The 19,325-nt window shown below is 38.2% G+C and overlaps 1 protein-coding gene across 2 annotated transcripts in view; it reads right to left on the reverse strand.

The window, feature by feature from the left end:
- Window positions 1–19,325, reverse strand: part of LOC117298593 (conserved oligomeric Golgi complex subunit 6-like) — a 39,707-nt gene that overhangs the window by 1,654 nt on the left and 18,728 nt on the right. For both annotated transcript variants that reach the window (XM_033781912.1, XM_033781911.1), the window contains 10 exons: window positions 19,149–19,225; window positions 15,247–15,390; window positions 14,653–14,717; window positions 13,908–13,999; window positions 12,289–12,403; window positions 9,959–10,090; window positions 6,770–6,937; window positions 5,509–5,616; window positions 4,999–5,052; window positions 3,631–3,710 (listed from right to left, as the gene is read on the reverse strand). In XM_033781912.1, coding sequence (XP_033637803.1) covers window positions 3,631–3,710; window positions 4,999–5,052; window positions 5,509–5,616; window positions 6,770–6,937; window positions 9,959–10,090; window positions 12,289–12,403; window positions 13,908–13,999; window positions 14,653–14,717; window positions 15,247–15,390; window positions 19,149–19,225 — 1,035 coding nt within the window. The remainder of the gene's footprint in view (window positions 1–3,630; window positions 3,711–4,998; window positions 5,053–5,508; window positions 5,617–6,769; window positions 6,938–9,958; window positions 10,091–12,288; window positions 12,404–13,907; window positions 14,000–14,652; window positions 14,718–15,246; window positions 15,391–19,148; window positions 19,226–19,325) is intronic.

The raw sequence follows: 19,325 nt of genomic DNA on the forward strand, positions 1-19,325 counted from the left end.
CATCACACACCACCACCATGGACGCTCAGCGAGCATGATAGGCGTGCGTGATTGGACGTCAAAATGAATAATTAATTTGCCTCACATCCTGTGTTGTCTGATAGGTCTGACAAAAGATATACATATTCATGGGCTGCATACTAGCATATCCGAGAGCCCCCCCAATTTTTTCCACTTGTGGAAATTTTTCAATACAACACATTAAACCCGGAAGTTACAGACAGCGGTTAGTGGTACGAGTGCGGATGACTTATGTGCACAGTATTCGTTCGATGTGACAGTGTGTATACGGGTGGGTCATGCGGTGTGATCGCACGCACAACGCACCGGGTATGCGGGTGGGTTTACAGCAGCGTCTTTTCGGAGCGAATAATGCTACTGCCTTGAGCAAGGCTAGTAAGGCTTTGATTTCTATTTGGCTTATATTTTTTACTGGTGTACTTTTCTTAAACTGTTTCTATGTAACTTTCTAATACCATTTTTACTGTTATGTCCCGGAGCGGGTGCAATATAAATTCAATAAATTATTATTTTCATTACCCAGTGACGCTCAAGGCCCTTTAAAGCCAGTGGACACTATTGGTAATTGTCGAAGACCAGTATTCTCACTTGCTGTATCTCAACATATGCATAAAATAACAAACCTGTGAAAATTTGAGCTCGATTGGTCGTCGGCGTTCCGAGATAACTATGAAAGACAAAAACACCCTTATCACACAAAGTTGTGTGCGTTTAGATGGTTGATTTCGGGACCTCAAATACTAAACTTGAGGTCTCAAAATCAAATTCGTGGAAAATTACTTCTTTCTCGAAAACTACTCCACTTTAGAGGGAGCCGTTTCTCACAATGTTTTATACTACCAACCTCTCCCCATTACTTGTTACCAAGTAAGGTTTTACGCTAATAATTATTTTGGGTAATTACCAATAGTGTCCACTGCCTTTAACATACAGTATTTTCCTGCAAGGTATGTGGGACTACTTTTGAATGAAAAGATCTACTCCTTTTACATAGCACCATTTATTGGTTTACAAGGTGCTGTGGCACAATATGGTGCCAATCAAACCAGGAACACCCGGTTGAACCCCTTTTCTGTTCGATAAGTGCGCTGGGTTCTTTTACGCGCATTACACAACACACAGGACCAATGGCCTTACATCCCATCCAAAGAATGAAGCAATAGTTAAGTGTCTTGCTTTAGTGTCACGACTTGGACTCGAACCCAAACTCTGCTGATCAGACACTGGAGTTTGAATTCGGTGCTCTAAACCGCTTGGACACGACTCCTCCACTTGACTACACCTTCCCACTCAGAGTATTTTATCCCTGTTTTACTTGGGAAATGAAGCATGAAAGCTTGATCAGCAACAAGAGTCATGTGACTCATAGTGGGTATAAAATGCAAACAAAACCAAGTATGCAAAGTGCAAAGTGCATTGAAAATCCTAGCTGCTTATATGAGTGCTTCTAGCATGAGGTAGAAATCAGCATTGCTTCTCCACGCACACACAGCGCGTCGTTTGCTTGGGTTGTCCATCAAATGAGTCTATTAATTTGACAAGCATGTTATTACGTTTAACCCACAGATGACTCCTCACCAAACAACAAATTCTGGGCTTGGTAACATTACTCCTTGGTTACAATGTCAACCTTTGCACCAATAGGACACACTGAAAATAGTTTATTATCCCTCTGCTAATGTGTCCACTAAAACATTTGCATTGACTGCTGTTTAAACACGATGTATTCCTGTGTCATTTTAATCTTGCTCATCATTTTGTTTTTTAGAGATTCCAAAGAGATGAAACAAAAATGCAAAATCCTCAGAATAATATTTTTTGCAAATTGTTTGTTTTTGCACACTTTCTTGCATAGTCACTGCTTATACACACTGTCTTTCACCATGGATACCTAAATATCTACCTTTTATAATTTCGTGCTGCGTGTGCTTGCGAGAAAAATGTAAACAGAAGGAACAAGAAGCTAGAAAGTTTCAAAATTTTTGTTGTGTACTTTGAATCTCCGTTTATGGCAAACTGACAAAAGATCAAAAGTAGTTTACTAACTAAAGCTACTTTTTAAACCCAAGGCTGTGTCCAAATCCAGTAACTTCAGCTTTGGCTTTGACTTGAGCTACAGCTGTGGGCTATGGTTGCGATCATTGGCTAAGACTGTCACCTGGGTCTAGCTGTGACTGTTGGCTACAGCTGTGGGCTATGGTTGCGATCATTGGCTAAGACTGTCACCTGGGTCTAGCTGTGACTGTTGGCTACAGCTGTGGGCTATGGTTGCGATCATTGGCTAAGACTGTCACCTGGGTCTAGCTGTGACTGTTGGCTACAGCTGTGGGCTATGGTTGCGATCATTGGCTAAGACTGTCACCTGGGTCTAGCTGTGACTGTTGGCTACAGCTGTGGGCTATGGCTGCGATCATTGGCTACGGCTGTGGCCATTGGGTCTAGCTGTGACTGTTGTCTACAGTTGTGGGCTATGGCCATGATCATTGGCTACGACTGTGGCCATTGGGTCTAGCTGTGACCGTTGTCTACAGCTGTGGGCTATGGCCATGATCATTGGCTACGACTGTGGCCATTGGGTCCAGCTGTGACCGTTGTCTACAGTTGTGGGCTATGGCCATGATCATTGGCTATGACTGTGGCCATTGGGTCCAGCTGTGACCGTTGTCTACAGCTGTGGGCTATGGCCATGATCATTGGCTACGACTGTGGCCATTGGGTCTAGCTGTGACTGTTGTCTACAGTTGTGGGCTATGGCCATGATCATTGGCTACGACTGTCGCCATTGGGTCTAGCTGTGACCGTTGTCTACAGCTGTGGGCTATGACCGTGATCATTGGCTACGACTGTCGCCATTGGGTCTAGCTGTGACTGTTGTCTACATTTGTGGGCTATGGCCATGATCATTGGCTACGACTGTCGCCATTGGGTCTAGCTGTGATCGTTGGCTACAGCTGTGGGCCATTGAAGGGAGTTGATATTTGTAAATAATTTTTGGGGAGTAAAATCTGCCCCAAGTTCATAGCTGAACTTTGCTTGTCCTTTATGTGTAACAAAAACGTTAACCAGGCTTAGAGCAGTGAACACTCTAGAGCTGTGAGGTTTGGGGATTTCTGTGATTGTAAATATTAAGTACATGTGCCTCCAAATTTTGATCGAGGGCATAGTTTGTGTATATTATTAGAAAAAGTGCCATAATAAAGGTAACGGTTAAAGTGGGATTAATTTATCCAGTCAAATAGTTTCCTTTAATTGGACTAAGGTTTTTGTCGGCAGAAATTGGACACAGTCTGTTTTGTTTAAAACCTTTCTGAATTTGTTGAGAAGGCCTTTTGGAGCAGGTCGTGACAAAAGTATTTAGATCATTCATTGATTTGGATTTCATTTAATATTGATTTGTGAGATAGACTAAACTTAGTGAAGGTTGGAGAGAAGCGTATATATTAAACTTGTAATAATTTATTGTAAATATGTAACTCTTGTGTCACTTGTCTATAATTATTTGAGTTTGCCTAGATTGTCTTTCGGTCATGGGTGCCTTGCGGGGTAAGCTGTGACAGCCATCCCAGCCATTAAATCAGACATGGCGTCTACAGAAAAATTCAAAATTACCTGACATGAGAACTGTTGAGTAAGTTGCACTGTGGTAAAACCAAAGAGTCTGGTGATGACAAATATGAATCAAAACGCATCTATATAGAAAAGAAGAACAAATTGTTTATTTAATGTTAATTTAAAAAAAAAAGTAAATAATATATAAAAATATAAAAACATATGTGTTAAAGTCTCAGCATTTGATTGATAATATGTGAATGTACATGTACATGAATAGAGAGTTCTTTAGATATTCCCCCTTCCTCAAAGTGATTCTCTCTCATATCAACACACCTTCCAGCAAGGGTCAATCACAGAAAATTACTTTAAATTTGCTAAAACTTAACATTGAGTGGACCAGACTCTTTCATGAAGTAAACTTGTGTCCTTATAAGCAAGACACATAACCATTGCTTCGTCCTTCGGTGGGACAAAAAGCTGTTAGTCCCATGTGTTGTGTAACGCATGTACGTAAAAGAACCAAGTGCACTTATCGAAAAGAGAAGGGGTTCGCCCCGGTGTTCCTGGCTGTGCCTGCGGTATGCGCCTTAGCACCTTGTAAACCCTTATATAGTGCTACATAATTGGTTCTCAGATTTCATCACTTCAATAAAAACCTATCTTTCTGAAAGTTTGTATATACTCAGCACCTCCTTTTGTTTGGTAAATACGTGCACTATAAGACTTCAACAAGACAATATTCATCATCCCTCTGCTACTGTTTCCTTAACATTTGCATGTATAACTGCTGTTTAAGCATGATGTTTCCTTGTGTAATTGATCTTGTAAGAGATTCCAAAGAGCCGATGCAATAAGGCAATTGGAGAATAACATCAAATTTGAATCACCTCTAGCTAAACCATAAAAACTTGGTGGTCTAGTGGTAAAACATCTTACATCAGAGCACTGTAAGCTTGACATTTTATCTGTTGGCTTTACACTGTCCGCCCTGGCCTAGACCTTTGACATTTTCAAATAATCCAAAAGGGAAACCAGCCACACAAGGTCAAATAGAACTTCAAACTGGAGTTAAGATAGGAAACCATTTGGCTACACTAAACCACTATGACCTTTGGTCTCTAATCTTTCAACTATACTTTCCTAAAGGGCAACCCCCACCAAACTTGACTTCTAAGTTCTGGACACCAATCGCCTACTCAAAACTCACCACCACCACCATCACCTTGACTGTTGACCTTTTCAATCCAAACTATTCCAACAATCCAAACATCCCCAAGAGCACTCCACTCTTGTTTTCAACCAGTCAATCTCCACAACAAACCCGCTAAAGCTCTAACATTAAATATAATTTTTTTCTTAATATAATAACCAAACTGTTTTACCAAAGAGCCACTGTAATAGGGAGGAAAAGAGAAGAATTCTTACCATTGCAGACTTGATGGCCATTGTATCCATCCCATGAACTAAAGACAGAGGACCCTGAAAAAGAAGAAATTAACAGTGCAAGGTTTTGAGCAATGCATATTTCTTGTAAATGTTATTCTTCAATTCATTCTCTGGAGCCAAATAAAGACCAGAAGAGACTGAAAAGCACAAGAAGGTAAGAGCACACCACAAGCAAAATATACTTCACATGATTCCAGACAGTTATCAGATTATTTGGCAATTCAAGTAAGTCATCTGGGTTGATTCATCTTACAGTTAGCATGTACATGTATACAGAAACGGCAAGAGCTTGACATATGTATGTACATACCCACTCCAGCTGACTAATTGACTTGGGCAATGCAAGATTTCTGTTATAAGAGTGATGAAATTGTGGGTTTACTTTACCTCCACAAATAGGGGCATTTATTTGTATATATAATATTATATAATTCTTGATTCCAGATGCACACAATTGACAGTTAAGTAATCAGAGCGTAAAGTACATACCTCTTGTGGCTTATGCTGCTGTGTGATACTGTATACTTGAATGAGAGACACCATTGAAAGGACATACGATGCTTGCTCATTGACTAGTGTGTCCTGATGGGCAGCAATCTATAATGGAAGGAATAAGGTGCTTTCAGGATTGAGACAAGTATCATTAAAGACAGTGCAGTCCATTGTTTCTATCCCATCAATGTGTATACATGATAAATGTGAAAACCCTTTTGGTGACCTTCCAATCTTTTCATGGTGTTTCTCCAGACTGCTTGCAGGATCATGTTACCATCGGAAAAGTTTATCAACATAATGGGCCAAATTCATAAAGAGTAGCACTTGCTTTATCTCGGCGTTTGCTTATATACAGGGGTCATACAAATAAAATAAGCAGTAGCTAACAAGCAAAAGTTTCAAGCAAAAGCAAAAGCTTGTTTCTTGCAAGAAAATTCACCTTGATTAGCAAATCCCTTAACACATGTGTTATTCAGCAATTTCTTGCAGTGTTACAAGATCCCTTCATGGAAGCTTGACCTCTTGCTTGTTTCGACATTTTACAAACAATTTATAGAGAAGATTTCATCATGTTTATGCCTTACGTAATACATGTAGTTAGAACTACAAAGTGGTTCTGACAAACACGTGATCTTCCGAGTTAGTTTTACTTCTAGCAGTAGAAAAGCAAATTTGCTGAACCAAATTTAAATATTTTTGTTTTAAATTATTCGTGAGTATATGACCCAAAAAAAATATGTACATTATTCAGATTATAAATACAAATTGTAAAAAATTGTCCAAACTCTAACATAAGATTGGCACTAAGAGAGTCGGTGCAACGGAAGCTGGTTGTATGGCCCACGGCGATTGCAGTGCTGCTGTTAATACTCTAGGTAGCTTACATGTACGCGTCGTCAATGAGATAAAACAATAGGAGACTTTCCAACGCTAGGCGGCAGCAGACATACCGGGTAAATTTCCATTGTTTACGTAGTTCTGAACATGCGCATAATTCTGAGAACAATGGATTTACCCGGTAAGTCTGCTGCCCTCTATCGTCCCAGAAAGTCTCCCATTGAAAGCACTCTAAAGTTTTGAAGGAAAGTGATGGTGTAGAACTGAGAATACAGTGCTCAATACAAGTCAGTCTAAGAGTAAAAACATACTAAACTACTACATGTATTAAGCTGTATTTCCTCTGCAATGTAATGTTGTAGTGTATGAATCTTTCAGCAAATAAAACATACATGTACTTAAGCCATGAATAACCTACCTGTGCATCTAACATTTCCAGACGTTGGTCAGTGAATTCATACAGAGCTAAGGTTGAGTGCATAGCATAGAGACAATTGATCAAATATGTAGCCATGTCACATGGATTGAGTCGACTAGCTGACAAAGAACACATCTGAAGCAAAGGTTCCAGCATGCAATTAAGAATCTGTTGATATGAAATCAGTTTTTTAAATACATGTATCAGTTTACAAAACTGTGCAATTTAAAATTCAATCAATTTTTTACATCCACTTTAACATCCACTTATTTGTAACACCGATTAATCATCTATCATTGTGATGACATCTGTATTTTTTTTCTTTTGTTTTATTTTTTCCCCTCTAAAAACATAGCTTTATGGTTTTTCTTGTTACATAATGAGTGCGCAGGCAACAACATTTTCCTGACCTTTCCAAATGAATGGACTGCAAGTCTTTATAATCTCGCTTGGTTGCACACTACATTACATGCAAGAAACAGTGAACGCAAGAGGGTGCTTTCTTAATATGCTTTAACAATAAGAACATACCCCCTCTGTTAACGAAATTTAGCAGTACAATACGAGAGAACATACATTATGATTTGTACAGTAAAGACTAGTAACTGTAACCTGTACATGTATGTCACTGTGCGCTAACTGCAACAGTGTACTGTGTGTAGCATTAGTCACCGCTGGTTCACGCTGGTATTTGTACTACATGTATTGCGAGCAGCAGTGAGTACGTTCTTTGGTCGATACGTTTCGTCAAAACTTGTTTAAACTAGAACAGCGATCTGCCATGGCGAGCTGCCAATCACCAGATAGAACCAATGACTGACAGAAAAAACAGTCATTTGACCAACTGATGGGCAAAGGGGTGGGGACGTTGACAATTATGAAGTTATAACATTTAAGGTTTTCATTGTTTTAGCTCATTCAACTGGAACCAGTGATAAATTCTCTTATCTTTTCATATTATCTACATGTAAGAAGCAATTCTTGATTAAAACTTCAGTGATGCGTTTTATATGCATCTTTAAGTAAAAAGTAATATTTGATTTAGGTTTCAAGTCAGTGCATCATGGAAATAAGGAGTTATGCCTATTCAATTTGTTCATTGTTTTAGCTCATTCAACTGAAACCAGTGATTAATTCATTATATCTTCATATAAATCTACATGTAAGAAGAAATATTTGACTAAAGTTTCAAGTCAGAACATCATTGCAATCAGTAGTTATGACCATTTGAAAGGTTTGCATTGTTTCAGCTCATTCAACTGGAACCAGTGATGCACAAAGAAAGATTTATCTTTTCTTATGAATCTATATGTAAAAAGCAAGAGTTTGAAATAATTTTTTTTTTTCCCAAAAACTTCAATATTATTTGAAAACATACCTGAAAATTACTGAAAAAGACTGGCAATTGTATATAACAATCTCACTTTAGCTTGTATATACCAAAAACAACTAACTCAAACACTTAAACTTAAACAAAAAACTTAGACATTTCCAAAAACTTTAACGCCGACGGCCGGAAGGTCAGACGGACACCGGACGGAAATTGGTATTACATTGGCTCGCACTGCTCTGCAGCTCGACAAAAAGCACAACATCAACTGTTGAACTACACACAATGAACTTCCTTTGACACTGTTAATCACATCTTTCTCTCTTGGCTCCAGAGAGGACAAAGCCCTAGCATGGTGCAAATTGTGTCTCTTCAAAAGAACTCAACATGTGTGTCTCAGCACTGCACGAACAGACCCTGTTGTCCTGTGCCACAGGGGTCGGCACTGGGCCAGCAGTAGTTTCTATACACTTTACTGATTCGTGACATCATCCTGAAATTCAACCTGAATTAACATGTGTACGCAGAAGACACTCAGCTATACATCACGTTTAAATCTTCTCAAGAAAATGCCAATGCCTCTAAAGACATAAGAAATGCATCCAAGAGATGCGACGTTGGACATAAAAAAAATTCTTGAAGTTCAATAATAATAAGACATACACCTGTATGTAGTTCCTTCTATTCATGTTATGCCATACATTTCCATCGGTGATGCTCGGACAGCTCCCTCATTGCAAGCTCAGAATTTAGGTTTTTATTATTCATCAATGACACTTCAACCACATATCAGCAACACCTATTGTCTGTCATCATTTCACATTAGGAATATTGGTAAGATTCGCAAAGTCACTCATGCATTTGTTACTTTTCATCTTGACATAGGCAATGTTCTTCTCTACAGTCTTCCTAGCAAGCAGATTTCCCGCAACGCCTCCTAAATACCGCTGCCCGCATTGTGACACTGTCTAGAAAATCCTGTTCTATCCACTCAATCCTAAAACGACTTCCCTGGCTCCCTATCTCTCAACGAATCATCTTCAAACTGATGCTCATTGTCCACAAAGCACTTAACGGCCAGGCTCTCAACTATACCTCTGAACTGCTTCAAGTTTACACTCCAACAAGAAATCTTTGATCAAGTTCCATGCTTCTCCTCATTGAACCCAAGTCTCAACACTCATGGGGTGACAGGTCTTTTTCTTCAGCAGCACCATGCATCTGGAACTCTCTACCACTTAATCTTAGATTTTGTCTTTGCACCACAAAATTAAAAAATCTTCTCAAAACTTATCTTATGTCACAGGTATTCAGCAGGGTGAATATGTGCACATTAAAAGCCTTTATTATAGTTTCAATGTTCAATTTGATTTAAATCTGGAGTTGTAACCCAAACTCGAATTATTTAAAGACTATCCAGAAGTCTATCTTCTGGAAGTCTATCTTTAAGATAAGTTTTGTAAAGATAAGTTTTTGCCTTAATTTTCCAAATGTTGCCTCAACCTTGATCTATCAAATGCCGAACTGTATGGACATTATAGCTTATTGAATTCACAGAAATACAGCAAACATAAAATGGTTATTTTTCATCTTTAAAACCTTTAAATTCGATGCCGATGACATCGTGAATATACAAAAACTGTGCCTTTTTTATATGGAGGTTTATTTGTCTGATAAGATTCAAGGTTCATTTCAAGAGGTGCATAAACAACCAACAATAATAATAAAGATAACACAAAATTTGCACAAATGTCCTGCATTTCTGCTGTATACAGGGCTGTAACCCCTAACAAAAAATGTACTTGTTTTCATCACAGAAACATATCACAAACGATAATAAAAAGATGATAAGAAGTTACCTTGGCAAATTCATTATGTCTAGCATCTAATGGAACCACAGATGAATCATGGGACATCAGAATTTCCCTCAAAAGATTCAAATTTTGGACCAGGGTTGGAGTAGGTCCTAGGTCAGCAGGTGGTAATTCAACCTGCGTAAAAAAAACAAATGACAAATATTATACCCTGCTCAAAATTGTATTCTTGATTTGAAACAAGAAATACTTCGTCTTATTTTGAGAAAATATTTCTTGTGTCAGTCCTAAGGAGTGACACAAGAAATATTTTCTCAGAATAAGATGTTTTTCTTAAGAATAACAACATCTTTAGCAGTAAAGAGACAATGTTCACCTTACGGAATATTTAAACACATTAATTGGCTCCCCATAGTGCCCTGTAAAATAGACGCCTTGTTAGCATCCTTTTTCATTGGGCTCACTTTAAACACATCCACAAGATCAAGTATAGTAGGGGAAGGAGAGTTGGTTCTCTACAGGTAAGTATCAATCCTAAACCCAAGTATAGTAGGGGAAGGAGAGTTGGTTCTCTACAGGTAAGTATCAATCATAAACCCAAGTATAGTAGGGGAAGGAGAGTTGGTTCTCTACAGGTAAGTATCAATCCTAAACCCAAGTATAGTAGGGGAAGGAGAGTTGGTTCTCTACAGGTAAGTATCAATCATAAACCCAAGTATAGTAGGGGAAGGAGAGTTGGTTCTCTACAGGTAAGTATCAATCCTAAACCCAAGTATAGTAGGGGAAGGAGAGTTGGTTCTCTACAGGTAAGTATCAATCCTAAACCCAAGTATAGTAGGGGAAGGAGAGTTGGTTCTCTACAGGTAAGTATCAATCCTAAACCCAAGTATAGTAGGGGAAGGAGAGTTGGTTCTCTACAGGTAAGTATCAATCCTAAACCCAATCCAAATTGCTGTGGTAGGGAGTTTACTTCACCCTGCTTATTACCTGTAGACTTTATTTAGTTAGCATAGATTAGAACCATATGAATACAGTAGGTAAATGTATGTGAGATGCAACTGCATATTCAAGGGGGGCTGGGTCCTTTTCACAAATCTCTTCCTAACTTAAGAAAGGATCGATCCTAGGATTTAGGACAAGTCCTAGGCTTTAAGAATAATAATTTATCACTGCGGTGCAAGACCAGTCTCTACATTAAGGACAAATTTAATGAAGGCAAGGATATAGAAAGCGAACGTCTCTCCAATGGGCAGAATGCGTAACAAGGTGGAGGAAACTGTCTTTCATATTGTCAGCGAGTGCAGTAAGATGGCCCAGACGTAGTACAAAGGTAGACATGACAAGTTGGCCAAGGTAATTCATTGGGATCTGTGCAAGAAATGGGGTGTCCAAGTGACTGCAAAATGGTACGACCATGTTCCGGAGAAAGTTGCAGAGACCGACCAGGTCCAGATCCTCTAGGACTTTAACATTCAGACTGATCATGTCGTAGAACATACGTCCGGAAGATGTGTCATCACATTGACATAGCTGTGCCGGGAAAAATAAGGGTAGCTTCGAAGGAGATGGACAAGACCCAACAGTACCAAGACCTGGCCAGGGAACTGTAAGATTTTCCAGGTGAAAGTAGTACCCGTGATGGTGGGAGCACCATGAAATAGGGACAGATCTGAGGCTACGGGACTTGAGGAGTTACCAGCACAAAGGAAAATATGATCTATCTTTATGAAATAAAAATAATAATAATAACAAAACCAACTTTACTAACAATATTACTGATAAAATAATGGTTTTCACCTAGAAAAGAATTGTACAAGATACATAGCTTAAGACAAGAACACGGCCATGCACCAGAGCTCCTCATTGGCCCACCGCTGACTCAATCAATCAATCAATCAGTTTATTTCCCACAGTATCAAAACCACAATTAAAATAAAATCAAAGGCAATGTAAGTTGGAAGTTAAGAAATAAATAGTTGTTTGGTAAAATTAATTAAATTAATAACAAGCATGGACATTCATGAAACTGTGGAGGGACCCATAAAGAAGCAAAGCTTGTAAGGGTATGGGTCCCTGAGCAAGCTTGTGCATTTATCCGATAATTATTTTGATGTCTAGTGGAAGATACCACTCCAGGTAGGAGAACTATCACCTTGGTTTTCCCAACGTTGATCATCAGACCCTTTAGTTTCCAGACAATCTCTAATTTAGGGAAATTTGCCTGTTGGCTATGAAATTTGCAACAGCATTAATTTTTGGTTAAGTGAATTAAGTAATCTTAAAAATACATGTATATTTTATTGGGTTTTTAATTCTTTGTATGATCTTTTAGTGTCCTTAACTTTAAATGATCTCTTGGTGTCTTCAATTCATACCTTTTCCATAAGTTTGGAAGAAAGAACATTCAGTGCATTCAAAAATACTTTCTGGCAAAGCTCTTCCAGTTCTTCAAGACATGCAAGTAAAGAAGCTTCCTTCCCAAGTAACTGCCTGGACAAAATCAAAATGTCAAATGTTATACTTTCTTTTATTTATACAAAAAAAACCTCTGATTTAAAGTAATACATTGTATCTGTCAATCATGAATGAATTTTGTACTTCAGTTAGAGATATGTACTTGTGCAATATAAAAACCTAAGTAGGTTACAGCTTATTATCATACTCGAGGATTGGAGGATTAGCGCGTACTGGAAGATAATGTTTTAAAATACATGTGAAAGACTAATTTACTGTTGTCTGCAGGTATTCTCATATCACACCTAACCCTCTAACAACTCTAATATTAACACGCATCATTTAGATATCTCAATCATGGTTTGATGTGCCCACCCATTAAATGAATTGGTTTGCCTTTATACAAACTGGTATCCTGACCTGTTTGGATTGAACCAAAACAAAATTATGCTATGTAACTGCATATTGTTGATTCATAAATACCTCAGACAGTTTCGCTATTCCTTTTGGTGGAGAGCACGTCACGTGGGGGTGTTTAAACGGTTGATAATGACCAGCTGGACTCTGTTTATAACCGGTTAGTCTTAGTGCGAGACATTTCTTGTTACGGGCAATGCGGGCGCTGTCGGTGAGTAGGCCGCGCTGTGTGTGAAAGGAAAATGAGCATATCTTGCACCAAGACTATACCCGCACGAACGGATCCGGAAACTGTCGTCTCAGTCATAACAATGCAACACATGGACGTACAGAGCTCAAGCACATCGGCAACTGATAAGTTTTACAGAGTTTCTTACTTTATTACGCCTTTTAACCAAAAAGGCATTTATGAATGGGAATAAAACAGTAGTGGTTCGTTCTTAAAACCTTAAAGGCCCTCACCTTCCGCTCGAGCCTTTATCACTCGGCAACGACGCTGCCAGTTTTAAACGGCCGTTTAAGAATTTGTCACTACCCTTTTATTCCCTCAGTAACAAATGTTTGACTTGAGTGATTTATTTTATCTAATAGGACAAAATTTAATTTTAGAGATTATTTCTGTTAACCATTGCACTGCCACTGTGGAATCAGTACTGCTGTATGGATGCGAGTCCTGGACACTAGCCAGTCGTCTAGAGAAGAGACTGGACGGCTGCTATACGAGAATGCTTCACTGTGTTAAACAGATTCATTGGGAGTACATGTACATGTCACAAACCTGGAACTCTATGGTGGACTAGCGAGAGTAAGCACCAAGATTAGGGCAAGAAGGCTGAGACTAGCAGGTCACTGTCTCAGACAAGCTGAGCTGGCAGTGACCAAGCTTGTGCTTTGGGCCCCTAATCAAGGTCACTGTTCCCGAGGCAGACCACAAACCACCTATGTGGACACCTTGTGCCGGGACTCTGGACTGCGTCGGGAAGAGCTGCGTACAGCAATGGAGGACCAAGGTGTTTGGAGGGCCATCATCCGATGCTCCGCATCGACTGAATGAATGAATTGCACTGCTGCAAAGGACAAAGCCTTTCAAAAAAGTAAATATTTATCCAAATGAGTTTCTTACCCTATTGTGTATGAGTAGAACTTAAGAAGATTGGTGAGTTTGTAGAGAAGCACTATTGCAGGTTCTGCAACTATTACTTGTTCCACTCTCACCTGCAAAACAACAAATGGCACAACAAAACGTAAAGACTGGATCTTTGAAACACCAAAAGGGATACAGATTTTAGCCCTGAAGGATCTTGAGCGCTTGACAAGTTAAACATGTAGACCAACTTCAATTTATCCACTAAGGTCATATACTGTAAAAGTCATATACAAAATAAAAAAATTCTGTGTTTCAAAAATTAGTGCTCATTTCTTAAAGGGGCACCTTGCCTTGGATCGGTCGAGTTGGTCTATTAAAAGCGTTGTAACCGTTTGTTATGAAATGAATACGGTTAGAAAGATGTTTTAAAAGTAGAATATAACGTTCAATACAACTAGGTTTCAAAATTGCATGGTTTTCCTTTAATTTAGCGAACTAACACGGTCAGCCATTTTTTTTAGTTAAAAATTTGACTCCACAAAATTGCCAACTGTGTTAGTTCACGACGTGAAAGGAAAACCGTTCAATATAGAGGTACTTTTGTGTGGATCTTTATATTCTACTTTTACAACATCTTTCTAACCATATGCATTTCATAACAATGGTTTCAAACGCTTTTTATGGAACAACTCGACCGATGTACCTGAAAACAGCGACCTCAAGCATACAGTTAAAAGATGCATTGCTAATAAGGGAAAAGGGATACATAAAGGAAACCAACCTTCAAGGGTCTGCAAATACCTTCAGTGATATGTGCCAGAACATCCTCAATGTCAGAGATCTTTGCTGTAGTGAAAACAAACAAACAAACATTTTCTTCAAATCCTAGACTAACCTGACCTTTTATATCAATGAGAAGTGAATTGTTCGAGAAAACATATGCATTGTACACAATGTACTCCGTTTCAATTTGCTAAACCCATTTTATCTTCTCAGGGAATTCCCTTAATTTGTCTCATTCTTGTGAAAATTCACCATGGTGCTGATCTGCTACTAATCATATCAATCAGCTTGATTCAATTTCACCAGATGTGCCTAAGTTTATCCTACATAGGGGCCTTAAACCATCGTGAACAATATATCACATGCCACACACAAAAGACAGTTTCATTCCGTCTGTGTATAAATCTTTCCCTCCTCTTGGATCAGCCAATCACAACAGTGTACTTTTGGCACCAGTTTATAAATCTATGCTCCAATATTGCCAGTGAGTGGTATAAAAACTGTGAAGCACTGGATTCTTAGCTTACAAATAATACACTATGATTCGTCTGATGAACAGACCATGAGGGGTGGTGTCTTTTGTTATACTTACATTGCATGGTTACAAGTTTGAGAAATGCCTGAATATTCTCTTTCTCTGATGCAGTTGTTTGATGTAACCAGGCAAACATGTCACCTACATAGCGCAAAGGATCATGACAATGAAGCTCTATAGGCCGTGGTGTTCCACCTGGTCCTAAACAAGAAACACAAAGTATTCATTCAAACACCAAAATGAACTTTAATAAATATTTTGAAAATAAGGGAATCAATGTGTCATGTGTGGTGAACAGGTTTTCAACTAGTGGTTTAATCCCAACGAGGCCTGGTTCTTGATAATTTTACCAAGACGAAGTCGAGGTAAATTATCAAGAACCAGGCCTTGGCGGGTTTAAACCACTAGTTGAAAACCGATTCAACACACTTTGATTCCCATTCATAAATACCTTTTCGGTCAAAAAACATCAACACTTTTGGTCAAAAAGTAAAATAAATGCAAAAATTACAATTGTTCAATGATTTCTTTCAACACAACACCCCTCCAGCTACGAAATGGTAAGGCCCTCCTCCGCCCTCGTGTAAATAACTCCTTATAAGGGAATGCTGTGCGCGTCGCGCGTATCGCGTGATGTGGCACAACTGTCCCGGCTGTTGCTCTCGACCAATAGAAATGAAGAAACTGTCTTATAAGCACAGTGCAAGTCCGCATGTCACGCCCATGTTTCAACACTTTTTACTGGTCATAAACAAAGGTTTATACACACCCACGTGACGTGCTCTCCACCAATAGCGAAACTGTCTGAGGTATTTATGAATGTAGGATAACAAACACTAAATGAAAATGTTTCTGGAATACATGCAGTAAGCAAACATTCAAACAGGTCAAATGTACACACATACATGTATTTTTTAACCATCATTGCCTCAACAAGTAACTATTAATACGGATTTTTAATTCATATTTTCTTACTTGAACTTTATAGTTTGAGCAGGAAGTACTTTTAAAATAGGTCATTAAAAAGGGAATCTATGTGTGGTGAAGAGGTTTAACTGACTTTTATGAACGCCTGAAGAGGACCCATTTTGAAGAACCCAGAGATTTTTAAGAACCCACTACCCTAAATTTCACAAAGCTTCTTCAAAAATTCCATTTTGAAGTGTTTCCAACCTGCCGCTATGGGGTGCTGTTGCGTATTGTGACGTCATCGATATTTTATATTGATCTGCCCAGCCTTGCCAGACACTAACATCGTAAAGAGCAAAGTACTTCATAACTTTTGTCACTTTTGAATGACAAATCACTTCCATTTTCGATCGGAGGTAGAGGTCATGTGAAGTCATGCACGCAAAATAAAATAAAAACCTTATTTATCCCTACCCAATCCCGTAAACAGAAAGCTACTGTCTCTTGTTGCTGATTTGTTTCAGATTTTCAAATATTTAAAATTGAAAACATTAAGACGAAGTCATCATTACTTCACTGTTTTACAGTAATTAATGCACCAATGACTTTCATCACCAAAATGTTCATTGCAATTGCTCATTGGAAACACTGAAAAACAACGCAAAGAACATTTTGGTGTCTGAAACAGACAAATAAAAAATAATTTAAAAAAATTGTTAATAATCGCTGCGCTGCACTGACTATGAAATATGCTGACGACACTACATTAGGTGGACTTATTTTTAAGGACGATTCCATGTATCGAGATGAAGTTAATCATTTAGTTGAATGGTGTCACGTCAATAACTTAGAATTACATGTTAAAAAGACTAAGGAAATTATTGTAGACTTTAGAAGAAATCCAGACAAAGTTGAGCCGCTAAATATTAATGGATTCAAAGTGGAAATTGTCGACTCTTTTAAATTTCTAGGAGGGCACATATCAAACGATCTTATGTTGATTCCATTGTTAGGAAGGCCCAGCAACGGTTGTTCTTTCTTAGAAGATTGAGAAGTTTTCGTGTCAGCCAAGATTTTTTGCTACATCATTCGAAACATTTTTATTTTCCAAAACCAGAGATGAATGCTTACATGGGCTGCTTGAATGGTGTGAGTAGCGGCAGCACACGCAAGTTGTATTGAAGTCTGCTCTTAAAAGTATACACATCTCTGGCTAGCGTTTATTATTCAGAACGATGTCTGTACACACACTACCTAAGGCAGCCGGTACCTACTTTGGTATGACAAAGTCGAAGGGAAGAATAAACCGACTATATTTCTTTTGCAGCTACATGTATCTCGTACCTTGTACTCACACTAGTGCCTTCCGACCGACCCCACCACATTGTACAATGAGAGACTGGACACGAAAGTGTAGATTCGTGAATAGAATGTACGAGCCGAGGTGAGTACATTGTATTCCTGAATCGACATTTTAGATTCTATTCTCTGACTTAAACTACATGTATTTCCCTATTGGTTATATAACAGTTTCAATGAATTGGGTTTCTCAATAGTAACAACACTATTTAGTCTATCTAGTTTTGTCATGTTTGTATACGTTAACAAACGATCGTTGGTCACATTTTATAATTATTTTACAAAGTATAGAGGCATTCTTTAGTGCTTGCAACTCAGTTTGCTTAGCTAACAATAAATTGTGTTACTAAAGTGATTTTCTAAACTGGAAAAATGTTTTTGTAAATTTAAAGATAACATGTATTCAGCGAGCCAATGTTACAAATCTAATCTAATCTTATCTAATCTTTCAGTTTGGGAAGACACTAATTTTCAAGTTGAACTGTTGTAATGAACATACACTCAACTGTAGATCATGTTACGAATCTGTATATTCGTAAAAGTATAGATTCGTAAAACTAATCTACACTTTCAACAATTGAGTGACGTCACAGAAATAGTTTAAGGAGTTTTTCATAGATCCGAGGATGACAATTATTTTCAATTCGACGTTAAGAAATGCAGCTGGACTTACATTACATGTATTTTGACGTTCAAAGCATTTATAAATATGGACACAAAAAAATTCCATCAAAAACTATGGCGTAGAAATGGTTTTTTTTGTGAGCAGTTCATATAGAAACGAAAATGAGGCAAGGCCTTGTAACGGTGGACAAGGTTGGTGGAGTCGTCCACATTGCATAAAATGGTTTTTTTTTATTAATAATTTTCAGAGTGAGAGTGGCAGTGGACGATTTTTCCCGTTTGTTTTGTATATGTTGTGCAAGAAAAAACAATTGAACAAGTACCCGTCATGCCATTGTTTTAATCATTTAAGAATAGTGTTTTTATTTAGAATATTTTCAAATGATCTTAAAAAAAAAAAATGTATGCTGTATTTTTTCTCTTCAATATTAAACCGGCATACAAGCCACCTTGCCCATAAAGGGCCTAAATAAACGTATAACCGGCAGTCTATAAGCTGAAGATTACAGTATACATGTATCTCTGAAATCCAAGTATTTTAGAATCACAATTATACTTAATTGTGCAAAACATTGATTGTTAAAACCACAGCTAGTGCAGGGTCAGCAGACGGGCAGTGACAGGGGAAATTCATCACATATCATGGCATGCTCTTACAGTTTTTCCTCTCAATTTGGGTTTTCCCCTCTACTCAACATCACTTATACAAAACAGCTTACCTGCATGTAGGCTTTCTTTTCAAAGACACACATTGATTGTTCACTCATAAAGGTCTAAACTCAAAGAACTCAATGACATTTTGTAAGTGAAAAGAAAATGACTGGCGATCTGTTTTTTGTCTGAAGGGGAAGTACACTTTATCGTACAACGTTTCATTATATAGGCGATACAGGTATCAAATAGCCATTGAAATAGCAATTTCAGCCTCATATGAGATTTTTTTTTTTCTGTTTTGGGGGGAATCTATTTAAGGCTAGGACTCGTCATAAATCCTAGGATCGATCCTAGCTTAGGAAGATGTTTTGTGAAAACAACCCATGTAGAATCAAATGTACAAAAACACCTACCTCCTCTTGTTAAGGCATCAATGAAACCCCTTACAACAGCAGTTCTTCTTGCAGTTCCATACTCATCTAGACCATATCTATGGATCACAATTTTAAATTTCACACATTATATGGAAAAAGGACGTTACAAAAACCGGAACAATTGGTCAAAACAAATGGTCCTAGATGAGCATTGTA

The sequence above is a fragment of the Asterias rubens genome, chromosome 13 (assembly GCF_902459465.1).
Source record: "Asterias rubens chromosome 13, eAstRub1.3, whole genome shotgun sequence".
Classification (NCBI taxonomy): Eukaryota; Metazoa; Echinodermata; class Asteroidea; order Forcipulatida; family Asteriidae; genus Asterias; species Asterias rubens.